This window comes from Dama dama, chromosome 9 (assembly GCF_033118175.1).
Source record: "Dama dama isolate Ldn47 chromosome 9, ASM3311817v1, whole genome shotgun sequence".
Classification (NCBI taxonomy): Eukaryota; Metazoa; Chordata; class Mammalia; order Artiodactyla; family Cervidae; genus Dama; species Dama dama.
In genome coordinates this window covers 63,426,242-63,442,354 of record NC_083689.1, presented here as the reverse complement: position 1 = coordinate 63,442,354, position 16,113 = coordinate 63,426,242, and the positions used below count along the sequence as shown (strand labels likewise).

Below are 16,113 nucleotides of genomic sequence, written 5' to 3'. Positions count from 1 at the left end.
CCTTCCTGTTTTACCGCCCTGTAGTTTTGGCCAGGTCTCCTCTTCAGTCTAAACTCAGTCAGAAGCTAGAAGGCCAGACACCCCGTTGATGGAATCCACACAGACTGGCCTCCCGTGACAGGGAGGAGCAGGTTGGAAGTGGCTCTGGAGGGGCAGATGGGAGTTATCCATCACATTATCTCAAGAAACTAACAACAAACAAGCATACCTTTTCAAAATAATAAAGACAAGCCCAGAAATTAATTAAATATTAACAAAATATTGAGCAAATGCCAAAAGTTGGTTTCTTGGACAGATTAATCAAATTGATGAATTTCTGGCAAGACTGAGCAAGAAAAATAGGAACTCAAATGAACTGTATCAGGAAGGAAAAGAGGAATAACCACAATCATACAGACACTAACAGGATACAATAAGAAGATATTATGCCCAGAATATTTTAAATCTAGATGAAAGAGGCAAATTTCTATAAAAATAAAACCTACTAAATATAAATCACAGAGAAATAGAAAATCACGAGTCTTATAACAGTAAAATACATTAAAACCCTTCCATAAAGACATTTCAGGCTCAGATGCCTTCAGAGATGAGTTTTACTAAATATTTAAGGAAGAAATAACACAATTCTCATACAAATTATCCAAGAGAATAGAGGGGAAAAAAATGACTAGTATAAACTTGACACCAAAACTCAACAAAGTCTGTATGAAAAAGGAAAATTCATACCAAGCTTACTTGTGAACCTAGATGCAAAGATCCTAAATAAAATTTTATCAGATAATAATTAAAAAGGGTTATACATCATGACCCAATTGAGTTTAGTCCAGGAATGCAAGGCTAACATTAGAACAAGCAATCTATAAAGTCTGTCACATTAACAGAAACATGTTATAATTATTTCCATAGAGAACTTTATTAATCTAAAAATATTTTTTTTAATGTCTGAAAATACTAAAGCATTGACAGAGACATGGAGCAAAGGCAACTCTAATATACCACCGATGGTAGTGCAAATTGGGTTTTAGAAAACAGTTTGGCTTTCTCGAGTAAAGTTGAAGATATGCACATCTTATGACCCAGTATTTCTACTCTAGAAATACCACATGGAACTGAGAGCATGCATACACCAGAGTGTTGGAAGCAACAATACTCATGTTAGCCTCACACTAAGGGGATGTCCATCAACATAATGCATAAATTATATGCAATCTTACAAGGAAAAATAGTTTAAGTCTATCAAACAAATGAATTACAGCGACATGAAAAAAGAAGTCCAACAAAATAATGCATGTTCATTGAATGATCCCACCTGAATGAAGTTGAAAAATATGTGAAACAGGGTACAGGAAATCAGGTGGTAAAACTCCACAGAAAAGCAAGAATCATAAAGTTGGGACAACCGTTCCCTTTGGGGTTCAGGAGAAGGTTGTGAGTGGGAGGGGCAGATTTCCAAGGTGTCAACAGGTTATTAGAATTCCATAGATGTGGTTCCATAGGTGTTCACTTTCAAATAACTGAAGTTCTTAATACATTTTTCTGTGTATTTTTAGCAATAAACAAGTAAAAATATACCATCTAAAATAAATATATAAATCTAAATTGTGATATTGCTGTGTATGTTAGTCACTCAGTCATGTGTGACTCTTTGCAATCCCATGGACTGCAGCCTGCCAGATTCCTCTGTCCATGGAATTGTCCAAGCAAGAATATTGGAATGGGTTGCCATTCTCCTCTCCATGGGATTTTTCTGGCCCAGGAATCAAACCCGGGTCTCCTGCAATACAGGCAGATGCTTTACCATCTGAGTCACTTGGGAATGAGGGATAAATAAGTATGTAAAGCGCCTAGCTTAGTGCTTGGCATGTGGTAGGAGCTCATCCTAGGTGGGTTTCCCTCACTCTGCACGGTATTGAGCAACTCACTCTCCGTAAGGACTGGTGGAGGGAAATGATGGCATCTGGTTTTGCTCGGCAGCCAGTAACCATCTGTTGGATCAATTTTGTCTCTTAGAGAGCATGAAATCCATAAAACTGATTTATGAGTTTTTTCTCAGTGTCTACATTTGGACACTAAGATGCTTAGCCAAGATCTTGGGGGCTACTTGAAGCCACCAGAGAGAAGAGGGAGGGTAAGATCCAGTTTCAAGTTTTTAGTCCATCTGTCCCCACCTAAAAAGTCACCACTGTCTTTGGTCTTGACAGGAATCCACCTCCAGACCACTGGGCTTTGGTGAGCGGTCTCCCCACATATGTTGCCCAAAATGGCCTGGTAAGTAATATAACATTCAAGGGGGAGAGTTTTGAATCAGGTGGAAGAGTAAAGGGATTTCAGATCAAGAGAGTGGGAAAAACTATGGCAAGTATGGATCTCTCAAAGCCTGGTTCTCTCGTTTCTCAACTCGCTTGATGGCTAGTCCAAGGGGATGTGCACAAAATTGACATTTGAAGAAACATGAGACAGAGAAGTGTAAGTCTCCCTGACAACCAAAGATACTTATGCAACTATCAGGGATAATGTCATGACTGGCTGGTCCATGAGGCTCACCACAGAGCAAGACCCAGCCTCTTATCCCAGAGACCTGGTTGCCCCTCCCAAGCCCCCATCCCTGCCACATTTCTAACCTCACAGTGGAGCTCAGATGCTCTGTCTCCCACATGCCCTACCCACAGGGTCCAGGGTAGGGTGACAGCATCCCCTGCCCTCGAGAAAAGGGCCATGGGTATTAGCAGCATGTCACCCCAGAATTTGAGGCCACTCATCTCTGTATCCTTTCCCAGGCACACACTACACAGTACTGTTCATGTATCAGGGTGTTTATTTATTGGGCATTCTCTATGTGCCAGGTGCTGTAGCTGGCTGTGGGGATACAAAATTAGATGAGTCAAATAATTTCTGTCCTGAAGCTCATCATCAAATGGAAGATATCTTTATGAACTGATACTTATATTATAATGCAATGGGGTCACAATAGAGATGTACGTGGTATATTCTAGGAACACAAAGTAGGCGGGGAGGGGCATCTAAACCAGCCTTTACTTTCCAGGGTGTTTTGGTATGAGTTGAATTTTAAAATAAATAGGGGTAAGGCAGGTAGGGACCAGGAAGCAACATGGTGGAGAAAACAACACGGGCCAACAACTCTAGCTTGGAGACTGGGAGCAACATGGCGTGTGCAGTTTGGAGTAGCTGGAGTGTTAGGTTTGAGACAGGAAGATGGCAAGAGATGAGACTTGAGAGGGAGAAAGGGAGGGGCCAGATCACAGCAGCTTTGGATGGTAGATCAAGAGGGTGGAACTTTAATCCACAGGTGACAGGTTTTTAAGTAAGAGGTTGACACAATAAATTTCATTTTAGAAAGAAAATTCGGACAGCTCCCTGGAAAATAGATCTGAAGAGACTTAAGATTGGAAGCAGAGAGAAAAGTATGTCGTCACAAACAAGAGGTGATGAACATCTCAACAAAGGCAGAGGCAGTAAAGAACACTAAATAGCCACCGAGTTCTTATGATACGCCAGGCAGTAAATACATTTGGTCATTTAATACTCACAGCTCAAACAAAGATGAGGTGGAGAGAGGAAGATCAGAACTCAGATCTAACAGTGAGAGGGCTTTGTGACTGATTGTGAGCAGAGAGACAGGGAGAGAAGAGTCAAAGCCAATTTCAGATTTCTAGGCTGGATGGATAATGCTGCCATCAGGTTTGGATGTTACCTGCTGAGATCAGTTTCAGATAAGGTGCGACAGAGACTTTTTTCAGGAGTAGGTGTCCAGCAAGTAGCTAAAGAGATGACTCTGCCACTGTGGAGCTAGATAAGGGATAGAGACGGAGATTTGTGTTAACAAAAGGTAGAGATTCATACTGACTACAATGCAGAAGATATTATAGCATAGAAAATATTATAATCCTTGACCACTTTGCTCCTAGTAGCAGATGGTACTTGAAACCATGAGTGTGGATAAAGTTACCAGCGAGAGTGAGGGGGACTTAAGTAGGATATTGGAGGATGCCAACATTTAAAGATTGAGTGGCAGAAGAAGAGTATGTGAAGGAAAATTGGTAGAAGGGTTCAGAAGTGTCTGGAGACCCAGCGGTGGGTAGTGTCATGGAAACCAAGGAAGTGGAAGATTTCAATAAAGAGAGAGAATACCAAATGCAACAAAAGTGATCCAGTAAGATAAGAACTGAAAGTCCCCGTTGGGTTTGGCAACTAGGAGGTCACTGATGTCCCTAATGAGAACAGGCTTGGTGTTAAGGTGATGGGATAGGGGAGTGGGGACAGAAACCAGCAGGTGGTCTTCTGAGGTGTGAGTGGGTAATGAGAAGGTAGAGAATGCAAGAGAAGAAAGAGAAAACCTGGATGGTTACTACTGGGTAGGCCAAAAAGTTCATTTGGGTTTTCTGCAACATCTTATGGAAAAATCTGAACACTGGCCCTGTGGGCAGGGCTCTGGAGGGATCAGATAAGTATCACTGGCGCAGTAGAGTAAACTGGCCTAGTTGTCAGGAGAGAAATTTTGCAACATCCTACCAGAGCTACAGCACTTTTTATTTCTTCATCTGCTGTGACATTTATACCACAAGGAAAAATTCTTGCCCGGCAAAACAAATATAATCATTTCAAAAATGTTTACAGTAGCATTATTTATATTAATTAAAAAAAAAAAAACTGGACATAATCCATTCCTGAACAAAAGGGGGAAAGAAAATGGGACGCCTTACTATAAAGCTACAATAACCAAAACAGTATGGTGTCAGTACAAAGACAGACTTATAGACCAATGGAATAGGATAAAAAGTTCAGAAATACACCCATAAGCTATGGCCAATTAATTCTACGACAAAGGAGGCAAAAATATACAATGGAGAAAAGACAGCCTCTTCAATAAGTGGTGCTGGGAAACTGGACAGCTATGTGTAAAAGAGTGAAATTAAAACATTCTCTAATACCACGTACAAAAATAAACTCAAAAGGAATTAAAGACCTAAATGTAGGACCAGAATCTATAAAACTCCTAGAGGAAAGCAGAGGCAGAACACCCTCTGAAATAAATCACACCAATATCTTTTTAGGTCCACCTCCTAGAGAAATGCAAATAAAAGCAAAAATAAACAAATGAGACCTAATTAAACTTAAAAGCTTTTGTGTAGCTAAGGTAACCACAAACAGAACAAAAAGACAACCCATAGAATGGAGAAAATATTTGCAAAGTAACCAACAAAAGATTAATCTCCAAAATTTACAAAAAGTTCATACAGATCTATATCCCAAAAAAAAGGACAACCCAATCAAAAACTAGGCAGAAGATTCTAAATAGGTATTTCTCCAAAGAAAGCATACAGATGGCCAAAAACACATGCTTAACATGACTAATTATTAGATAAATGCAAATCAAAACGACAATGAAGTTATCACCTTACACTGATCAGAACGGCCATCATCAAAAAGTCTACAAACAATAAGCTAGATTCCACATATAAGTGATTGTATGTGATATCTACAAAGCACATGCTATCAGGTATGTATGGAATCTAAAGAAAAAGACACAAATGAACTTACATACAAAACAGAAACAGACTCACAGACTTAGAAAATAAACTTACTGTTACCTAAAGGGGAAAGGTAGCGGGGGCAGGGGGAGAGGAGGGATAAATTCAGAGGTTCAGATTAATATGTATACTCTGCTATATATAAAATAGATAATCAACAATGATCTACTGTATAGCACAGGGAACTCTACATATACTCTGTAATAACCTATATGGGAAAAGCATCTGAAAAAGAATAGGTGTATGGATATGTATAACTAAAAAAATGAAATATGAAAAAAAAGCTAATGTAAAAAAAAGAAAATAGGACACTATACAGCTATTAAAAATGACAAATTGTAGCCTTAACTTTCTCAAAGCTTAGAAATGACTCAGAAGTAAAGCAAATGGTAAGAAGTCATGTTTATAAGGCAGCTTTCCTGTTTGGTAACCTCAGTTAATAATTCAAAACCATCTTGAGCACGTCTACCTAATGAAAAGAATGTGAATGCCGTGGGCAAGGATGTGGTATTTTTGAAAATAGCATGCCCAGTGCCCTCAATGTGTACTCTATCAAGTCTAATCAAAACTACATTATTCCTCTCCATGGCTTTCAGATTTGCAACATCATGAATGCACCTGCGGAGGACTTTTTTGCATTCCAGGTAAGTCATTTTTCATTTGCTCTCTTAGTTATATGGTATTTTTCCCCCCAAGGAGGATTAGAACACATTAGAATCCATCTACTTTATTGGGAAGCAATCTCAATAAAGTGAAAATGTGAGTGGAAAAAAGTCATGTGCCAATGGAAGTGGGGAGAGAATTAATTTGGTAAATGCCAAGGTTCCATTTGGTTTTAAGGTTTATAGCCTTTGCTTTCTGGCCTCGGGACCTTTGCTTATGCAGTTCTCTCCCTCACCACAATCTCTTGCCCAGTTCTCTCCCTCACCACCATCTCTTGCCCAGTTCTCTCCCTCACCACCATCTCTTGCCCAGATGCCCTCTGCCCTTCAATGACAGACTCAATGCTATGAAACTTTTATGAACTTTTATTCTGCTTCCCCTGGCTGAGTATCATTTCTGTCTCCTTAAGATGATCACAGAATCTTGTTTAGTATTCCATTTGATGTTGTCTGTGTGTCTTTTTTAAAAAAATGTTTGTGGAGGGCACGGTCTGGGCCAGGCATTGGCCCAATGCTACACTGGCTATAGAGGTGGACCAGACAGGCATGGTCTATGTTTGCCAGGAGCTCATGATCTCATGGGGAGAGAGACATATGGAGTGCTGGCCAGGAGAAGGGTAGAGGAGAGAATCTCAGGGGGGCCTGAGTTCATCTGGAAGGAATCAAGGAATGTGTCCTTGAGAAATTATGTTTGGGCAGTAAAAATGGAGAGAGGATTGCAGGAAAGAGCAGGCTTGTGGAAGGAACCAGAGTAGATCATTGAGCCTGAGGGGAGAGTGGCAGGAGGAAATTCTAGAGAGGGAGACAGGCCAGGTAACACAGGGCCTGGAAGGCTGTGCCAAGGAGTTTGTCTTCATCACTCCATTTCCCTTACCTCATATTTTATGTTCCTTCCTTGCCTTTTAGGCTAATTCTTCTGGGTAAAATATTGGCTTTCTTAGGTCAAAGGTTGTGGCTTATCTTTCTTAACATCTTCAGCTGCAGGTGCCCTGTCAATATTTTGAGTTTAGCATGCTAGGTATACGGAAAACAAATCATAAGCGGTCAGAAAATAATGAAGAAGGAAATAAAAATGACTCATAAAAATTAGTGGCTTATGTGTTTACTCCTTAAAGAGCATTATGAAAGACCTTAGAGAGACTATCCTTCCAAGGTTAAAACAGTGTGTCTTGTGTTGTGATGCTGACCATATCAGTATGACAAGGCAGATTGTTGCTGAGAGTTGCTACCATGATTATAACCAAAAGAGAACTTGGTCTTTACCCAAGTCATCTGATTATAGTTTACTCATATTCATGAACCAAATCTGACCTTGTTTTTAGATCATAGTCTTCTATCTCCACAAAGAAGCCCAAGTGATGTTTTAAAAAAACATAGGTTGTCTCAAATAACTTCTCTCCTTAAAAATTTTTAATGCTTTCCCATTTCACTCTTGATAAAATCTGCCTCCTTATCAGGGCCTTCAAAGGGAAGGGACTCCCCCAAGGTGAGGAAGAGAGTGGGGAGGAAGGCAGGCCGTAAACTCAAGTTTCCTGACTGACAGCCTGGCGCCCTTTGGACTATGTTCTGCATCCCTCTGGGGTCACTTTCCTCACAGGTGCTAAGTTCCAGTGTTACAAAAATAATAATAACCATCATCTTGCCACCTTCAAAACCTTGGAACATCTGAGCTGGAAGACTCTCTGACTCCAGGAAACCTTTCTTGACTTCCTTCCCTTCCCTGGCTCCCACAGTACCTTAGAGAACTTCCTGCATGCCATCTGATGGCCTCCTCCTTACCTTCCAGATGATGGGCAACTTGAGAACAACACCTGTGCCTTACTTGCCTTGGTTTCCTCAGATTCTAGCTCTTGCACACTGTAAAACCCTTGATAAATCTTTAACGAATCAGTGGGAAAAGAGCCTAGAAAGTATTTAGTCTAGTTATTCCCATTTTTATAAATGATGGAAGTGAGGCTCAAATAGGAAATGACGCACAAAGAGCACCTTCTAATTGACCAAGAAATTTCACCTCTATTTTCTCATTTGTCCCATGAGGCACATACTCTTACTACCATCCCCATGTATAGATGAGAAAATTGAGGCCCATGGAAATAAAATGACGTGCCAAAAGAAACACAGACAGGCAGATCAGCAGTCAAAAGGTGCAGGTTATATCTACTTGATGAGTTCAAAGTTACAAGTATCACCGGGGCCCCTGCTAAGCCAGTCCTCCACAGTCAGCTCCTGTATCTGAAAGGGAAACACTGCCTCCCTGTACTGTTTGTGGGCATCCTTAGAGCCAGCAACACACAACTCACTGCCTGGCACATAACGGCCCTGATATCTTAGGAATGCAAACAGTATAGCTATTTGGCTTATGGAGCTCCCACCAGATGGGCAAACGGTTTGTGGCATTTGGTGACTAAAACCAGGCATAATCCAACAAGGGCTAACCTCCTGCCACCCCCTCAGCCAAGCAAGGTCACAACACAGCATGAAATCCGTCATGCATGTTTCTGTAGCCTGGTACCCGGGCAACTTTTTCTGGCTCTTCTCTTGCAGAAAGAGCCTCTGGATGAGTCTGGATGGACGATTAAAAATGTCCTTTCTATGCCAATTGTGAACAAGAAGGAAGAAATTGTTGGGGTGGCCACATTTTACAACCGCAAAGATGGGAAACCCTTTGATGAAATGGATGAGACTCTCATGGAGGTATGGTTTTTAAGGAGGCCTCTGGATGTGGGATTCAGAGGTGACTCTGAACATGGGACTTCCAGAGTCATGTGGTAGGAACCTAGCATGCTGCTGCCCCAGCCCAGGAGGGATAGGGGCTCACCTTGTAGATTCTTTCCTGATTCAACATTTATGTTTGGCTCTCCTTCTGCACTGCCTTGGTTGCCAAAGAAATCTATATTCCCTTCTTTAAAAATTAACAAACTTTACCTTTTAGAGAAGCTTTAGGTTCACAGCAAAGTTGAGCAAAAAACACAGAGTTCATTTATATCCTCTGTCCCCACATAGGGACAACACATTCCCTTTTTGTGAAGTTGTTATGCATGAGGATGACACTTGACGCTAGAGCTTTACTCACAGTGTATTCTCAGCCATCATTTCATCTTATCCTCACAGCATCCCTTTGAGGAGGCCAGCACACAGCTAACCGCACCTGTTTCATAGCTGAGAAGATGGAGGCTAAGGGTGTTGCCCCAAGTTACAGAGAAAGGACCAGACCAGAATGTTCTTCCTCTGATTCTTCCTTTCTTTCCTTTCAGTCTTTGGCTCAGTTCTTGGGCTGGTCTGTCTTAAATCCTGACACTTATGAGTTGATGAACAAACTTGAAAACAGGAAGGATATTTTCCAAGACATGGTGAAATACCATGTGAAGTGTGACAATGAAGAAATCCAGACAATCTTGGTGGGTAGTGGTTTTTCCCTGTTTCTCCTCAAGAAAAGGCTGTTCTGGGAACAGTTGTCCCTCTGAGGGTTACCTCAGTCTTAAAACCCTGTTGTGACTTAACAGCTCTAGAAACTCCATTTTCCTCTGTGTTCAGGGCTGACTTGGTTGGTACTAGAGATGGAGTCACCAACCACAATTCCCACTCTGAGAGGAAGCTCTATCTGTCAGACCAATGGACAATGGTCAGTTGCTCAGAGCCTCCCTCCATGAGGTCAGCTAACCACACCTATTTTATAGCTGAGAAGATGGAGGCTCAGAGAGTCTTGCTCTAAATTACAGAGGCAGGATCAGACCTGCCTTAGAAGGTCAAACTTTCTGAGCAAAGAAATAGTTCAGAGGGTAGGGTCAGACGTTGGCAGGAAGCCATCACATAGCTTCATCGTTAGAGAGTATATCCGGTATTTCAAACCTATGATGCCCAGTAAGATGGGCAGGGTAAGGATTTTCACCCTATTGTAGACATGAAGAAACTGAGGCCCAGAAGGGGGAAGGAAGTTATCCCCAAAATCACACAACTCACTAAATAGTTTTCATTTATCATTTATCAGGATAATGAACAAATTATCACCGTTATGAAAGGGCTTCCTTGGAAGGTAGTGAGCACTCTGTCATGGGAAATATTGCAACACAGGCTAGATGAGCACATATCAAGGATGCTATAGAGGAGAGTCCCACGTGGGTGGGAAATGGGATGACAGGCTTTCCATGATATGTGAGAATCAGCAATCCACCATTCCTGAAATTTTGGACTCATAAAGATCAAGGTTTTAGAAGCAAACTGAATTAACCAAAGAGCATTAGATATGATGACCAGCTGAGTTTCCAAGACTTGTTGGGTTTATGCACTGTACAAGTTGAAAAATATAAGCCAATGTGTTCAGAGGGCATTTCTTAAGCTGGAAAGATATCACAACAAATCAGATCATTTTGATCTCAATAACTGAGAAATTCAAAGAAGAAAATATCTAGTTTGGATGAACTGGTTAATGGTTTGCTTGTCTCAGTCCACAATTTTAAGGAACATGATGGATATGTAGACCCTATGGAGGCATAGTGAACCAGTTACAAGTAGGTAGACTCTGCTCTAGATCAAGAAATCTGGAACAAGTTATTGGGTCCAAGTTCCTCTCCCCCTGTAACACAGAGGAAATAGTACCAGAGGGGAAGGAACTTGGCTCAAGTCACATAGTAAGAGGAAAAGCCAGGGCCATGAGCGGGACCTCCAGACTCCCAGTTAGTAATAAAAACAGTAAGAATATCAACAGCATTATTTAATCCTAGCACTCACTATATACTAAGCACTGCTGTCAGTGATTTACATGCATTATTTTAATTTCATATACATTTTTTTAAATGACTTTGGATAATCTAATTTTAATCTGCCAGTTAAGTACTGTTAGTATCCCCATTTTTCAGATGAGGAACGAGGGATCCAATTGGTAGAGCCTGAATTTGCACGCAGGACTCCGTGACTCCAAATCCCATGACCTTGAATTTACTTGGCAATAAATGCTGAATGGCAGCCTCTCTGAGTTGGCAGCTCTGTTGCAAGAACTTTGGAGGAAGAAGAAAAAAGGAAATGGAAAAGTAGAGACATACTTTGACCTCAGATGTAGTAAACTAATGTTTTTCTCTGCTCTTTCGGGCCCTGGCAGAAAACCAGAGAGGTATATGGGAAGGAGCCGTGGGAATGCGAGGAAGAAGAACTGGCTGAGATCCTGGTGAGCTGGGCAGCATCACTGGTCCTGACCTGTTACAAGCGCAGGGCGTGCGTGCCCCCAAGCATGTGTGGGGAGCATCTCTGCCAAGTGTGACCCTTGCCACTCTGCTCTGATCCTTCTAGCAGACTCAGATCAGGGACAGGGCTGGTGCGGGGTGGGCTGAGGGAGGGACCAAGGAATTCCTCATGGGCCCCAGTGACTTGACTCCATGTTTCATACAGCAAGGAGAGCTGCCAGATGCAGACAAATATGAAATTAATAAATTCCACTTCAGTGATCTGCCCCTGACGGAACTTGAGCTGGTGAAATGTGGAATACAGATGTACTATGAGCTCAAAGTGGTGGATAAATTTCACATTCCTCAGGAGGTGAGGTTGAAACAAACCTTTGGTTTCCCTTTTTTCCCCTTCCTTTCTTGCTTGCTTAAAAAACAAACAAACAAAACACCTCAATCTGTAAACTGCCTTAGAAAAAGTGTACTCTCAGCTTTTAAGATTTAAAGCATTAGTCACATCACACAGATAAGTCATTTACCAGAAAAGAGACACATGGTTCCTCTGAACCATGGTGTTTCTCAAGGTAGGTTCTAAGGTACTGAGTTTTGAAGGTTGTGGATAAAAGCGATGCAAAAAAAAAAAAAAAGTTCCTACAGTTCAACAGGGTGGGAAATGTGTGTTAAATCCGTTTAGACAGGGCTTTTTTCCCCTGCAGGATTCCTTAGGTGTGCTGTGCATCTAGAGGCATAGGGATGGACAGAAAAGGTGGAGCTGGGGATGTATTGTGTGCAGAATTTCCCAGACTTCTTTGATTAAAGCAGCAGTCCTAACTATGCTTTAAACCACATCAGTATCACCTGAAAAAGGATCAATGCCTGCACGGGTCCACCAACACCCACACATATACCCTCTCTCTCCCCCTCCTCTCTCCACTGGCTGTGAGGAATCAGAAATTGTTTTAACAAGACCTTCCCACACCCCTCAGCGATGCAGACATGCACTCAAGTTTGAGGACCACTGATTTCAACACGCCTTTGGTTTTCTCTCCTACAGTTCCTGCAAGCTTCTCCCAGGACCTTGTTTCATAACCACGTCCATTGTCATAGTATCGAGCCGTTTGAAAGTGCTCTCACAGTCTCAGTGCATCCATTGCTAGCGTCCACTTGTGGTGCAGTGTGGGAATTGGAACACGGGGGTCTCAGGCAGGCAGGCAGGCGCCCCCGCAACGCCCACCCCAGCGCGGTGCTGCCGCCTCACAGTGAGCTGTGTGTGTGTTCGCAGGCCCTGGTGCGCTTCATGTATTCCCTGAGTAAGGGCTACCGCAGGATCACCTACCACAACTGGCGGCACGGCTTCAACGTGGGGCAGACCATGTTCTCCTTGCTGGTGGTACGAGAACAGTGGGACCCAGCGGCGTGGTGGGAGGGACCTCGGGCTGCTAGGGGCTCCCGCTGTCCTGGGCACCTCAGTGCAGCTCCCCAAGGCAGCAGCGGCATCATTCTTCTACTTATTGCCTTTTTAAAAAATAGACAACAAGAGTACATGCTTAGCATAAATGGATTCGAAGAAGAGAGAAGTATGTAAAATAAAAAGTGAAAGAAAGCCAGTATTCTACTCCCACCCCCCAAGCCAGTATTTGGAGAAAACTATGCCACAGCTCCTTCCAGATTTCCTTCTAGAAGCATCGAGATAGATTTGTTCACACACACATACACAAAATTTATTTTATTTATAACCAATTAAATAATATGATTCTATAGTATGCTTTTTTATTTGATAATATGTAAATATATCAATCACATTTTTCTATATATATTTTTTATTGTGGTAAAACATATATAACCTAAAATCTACCATTTAAGCCATTTTTAGGTACACAATTCAGTGGCATCAAGTACGTTCACAGTATTGTGCAACCATCACTACTCTCCATCTCTAGAACTTTTCCAACTTCCCAGACACCCTGTCTCCATTAAACAACAACATTAATACAACTCCCCATTTCCTCAGTCTCCAGCCCCTGGGGACCAGCATTCTACTTTTTCAGTCTCTATGAATTTCCTTTCTTATAGGTACCTCACCTAAGTAGAATCATACAGTATTTGTCCTTTTGTGTCTGATTAATTTCACTTGGCATAATATCTTCAAGGCTTATCCATGATCTCATTTTATGACTTCATAGTATTTTGCGTTGTTTAAGTAGACAACACTTTCTTTACCTAGCTCCCCTATTGTTGACATGAGGATTGCTTTTGATCTTTCACTATTACAAACAACGCTATTATGTCCTTGGTTGGACATACCTATGTGTATATGTGTGAGTCATTTTGTCTCAGAAGGTTTGGAGTTTTTATATTTCACTTAAAAGTGTTTTCCCATCCAGGTTATGACACAAATCTTTGCCCTTGCCCTGTGTCCCCATCCTCATTCCTTTCCCTCGTGGCTGGAATGGTCAGGTCAGAGAAAGCACAGGGGCCTGGGGGCAGGAATTCTAGCCAGGCTGCCTCCGAAGGTGAAAAACACACCGCTTAGATGTGATTTATGTCTTAGAGTCACGAGTCAGCGGCACCTCCTCAGGGCTCTTTCCCCCCTTGACTCCAACACCCGGCACAAACAAGGAGTTAAGTGAGGACACCCAGGGAAAATTTCTTCTGAGCTGTGTTTGAACCAGTAGACCAGGTTTGGAAGGTTTGTTTTACCAGTCTGGACATGTTCCAACACCGTCTAAATCCTCAAAGTCCAGGGCTGTCTGTTTCTCAGCAATCATCCAGTCTGACACCCTCCACTTTAAGGGGCAGAGGGAGGTGGGGCCAGCGAAGGTGACTCCGGAGTAAAACGACCCACTGTCACCTTGGCCTGGACTGCCCAGTTCTAGCAGAGAGAGTCCCACATCCACACCTCAGTCCTGGCAAACATCTGGCCATCCTGTGGCCCAGGGGTCGAGCCAAGACCAGCCCTGTGTTTCCAAGCTCCAGGCCCTCCCCCTTACTCCTGCTCTCTCAGTCCTGCTTCCAAGCCCCACACAAAAGGAGTGAGTAGCATCTCTGACTGCCCTTCCAGACCGGAAAGCTGAAGCGATACTTCACAGACCTGGAGGCCTTGGCCATGGTCACCGCCGCCTTCTGCCATGACATTGACCACAGAGGCACTAACAATCTCTACCAGATGAAGTGAGTCAGCCCTTACTGGCCCTTCTCTCTACCTCCTGCCTCTGGGATTGATTACCTAGATCTGAATGGGTCTTAGACAGACTCATTTGCCGTGGGGAATTCCCACAGTCCACAGCTTCCCACTTCCTCCTACCCTTTGGTTCTGGGTAAACTCCTGTGATAGAATAATGAAGCTTAAATATGTCCACACCCCAGTGCCTGGGGCCAGGGGATATGTTGCCCTACATTCAAAAGAAACTTCATAAACATGATTAAGGATGTTGAAATATAGGGATTATCTTGGGTTATCCAAGTGGACCCCAAATAGTTAGTTAGGAGGGTCCCTGTAAGAAGGAGGTAGGAACTCAGGGAGGACAGAAGATGCTACACTGTTGGCTTTGAAGATGGAGGATGGGTCACAAGCCAAGGAATTAGGGACCACTTCAGTGTTCTTGCCTTGAGAACCCCATGAACAATATGAGAAGGCAAAATGATAAGATACTGAAAGAGGAACGGACAGGGAGGCCTGGCTTGCTGCGATTCATGGGGTCACAAAGAGTCAGACATGACTGAGCAAAAAAAGAAAGAAGAGAAGAAAGAAGAGGCTAGAAAAGGCAAGGAAACATTCTCCTCTAGAACCTCCAGAAGGAAAGCAGCTCTTCAGATCATTTTAGACTTCTGAACTCCAGAGCTGGAAGACACTAAATTTTTATTGTTTTAAACCATTTAAGTTTGTGGTGATTTTTTAGAGCAGCAACAGGAAATATATTAAACTTTCTCACTCTGCTCCTTCCTCTCCTACCTACTGAACTAATTTAAGCCAAGGTGTTAGTAACTGCTAATGATTCATTTATTCACCTTGGGTTTATAATGCGCAAAAGGCCAGTGTGGTAGGCCCTATGTTAGGCAAAGGTGGTTCCATGGTGAACAAACCAGACACAGTCCCTGACCTCACAGAGCTTATATTCTAGATAGTCTCTGAAGTAGGGGCCATGAACCATGGTCTCGGGGGACCCTCATGACCACCATGTGGACTGGGCAGAGCAGGGACTAGTGTCATACCCAGGCTCTGCCCAGGGCCCACAGACTGTAAGTCATGCTTCTGTGAGTCTTCTCACTTTTTGCCTGCTGCTCCAAGGTTAGAGATTATGTTTACATTTTAGGTTGTAGAAGGCGAAGTACTGATCTCAGTGCTTGGCACACAACAAGGGCTTAGCAAATGTTTATTGAATAAAGATGTGAATAAACATGTTGCTTGTGGGAATCCAGTGACTTCTCAGAATCAGGCTTGGAAGATCTGGGGCTTGGCGATCTTTAAAGTACTGGCTTTGGGAAAAAAAAAAAAGTAAAGTACTGGCCAAGTGCCAGGGTCCATGGATGGCTATGGGGATGGGTTTGTAAAACTGCATGTGGCATTGTGTTTGTGTCTTTTTCTGGAGATAATGGTCCACACTTCTAGGGAGGCCATGTCCCCAAAGAGGCCTAGAGTTAGTTATGGAGAAAGTTAAAGTATGAGGGCCAGGACACCTGCTATCTAGTCCTATTTCTCACCGTTGTACTGTGTGACAAGTCCCTTTTTATTCCTGCACGTCAACC

At 42.6% G+C, this 16,113-nt stretch overlaps 1 protein-coding gene and 1 long non-coding RNA gene across 2 annotated transcripts in view; one reads left to right on the top strand and one right to left on the bottom strand.

The window, feature by feature from the left end:
* Nucleotides 1-16,113, top strand: part of PDE6A (phosphodiesterase 6A) — a 74,841-nt gene that overhangs the window by 34,436 nt on the left and 24,292 nt on the right. The window contains exons 7-14 of the mRNA XM_061151712.1: nucleotides 2,202-2,268; nucleotides 6,146-6,193; nucleotides 8,756-8,905; nucleotides 9,466-9,609; nucleotides 11,307-11,372; nucleotides 11,594-11,740; nucleotides 12,650-12,757; nucleotides 14,429-14,538. Of these exons, the coding sequence (XP_061007695.1) occupies nucleotides 2,202-2,268; nucleotides 6,146-6,193; nucleotides 8,756-8,905; nucleotides 9,466-9,609; nucleotides 11,307-11,372; nucleotides 11,594-11,740; nucleotides 12,650-12,757; nucleotides 14,429-14,538 (840 nt within the window). The remainder of the gene's footprint in view (nucleotides 1-2,201; nucleotides 2,269-6,145; nucleotides 6,194-8,755; nucleotides 8,906-9,465; nucleotides 9,610-11,306; nucleotides 11,373-11,593; nucleotides 11,741-12,649; nucleotides 12,758-14,428; nucleotides 14,539-16,113) is intronic.
* On the bottom strand, nucleotides 3,714-14,539 carry LOC133062547 (uncharacterized). The gene is made up of 3 exons (XR_009694206.1): nucleotides 14,459-14,539; nucleotides 12,704-12,882; nucleotides 3,714-3,807 (listed from the first exon to the last, which is right to left on the bottom strand). It is a non-coding gene; the product is annotated as an uncharacterized LOC133062547 (long non-coding RNA).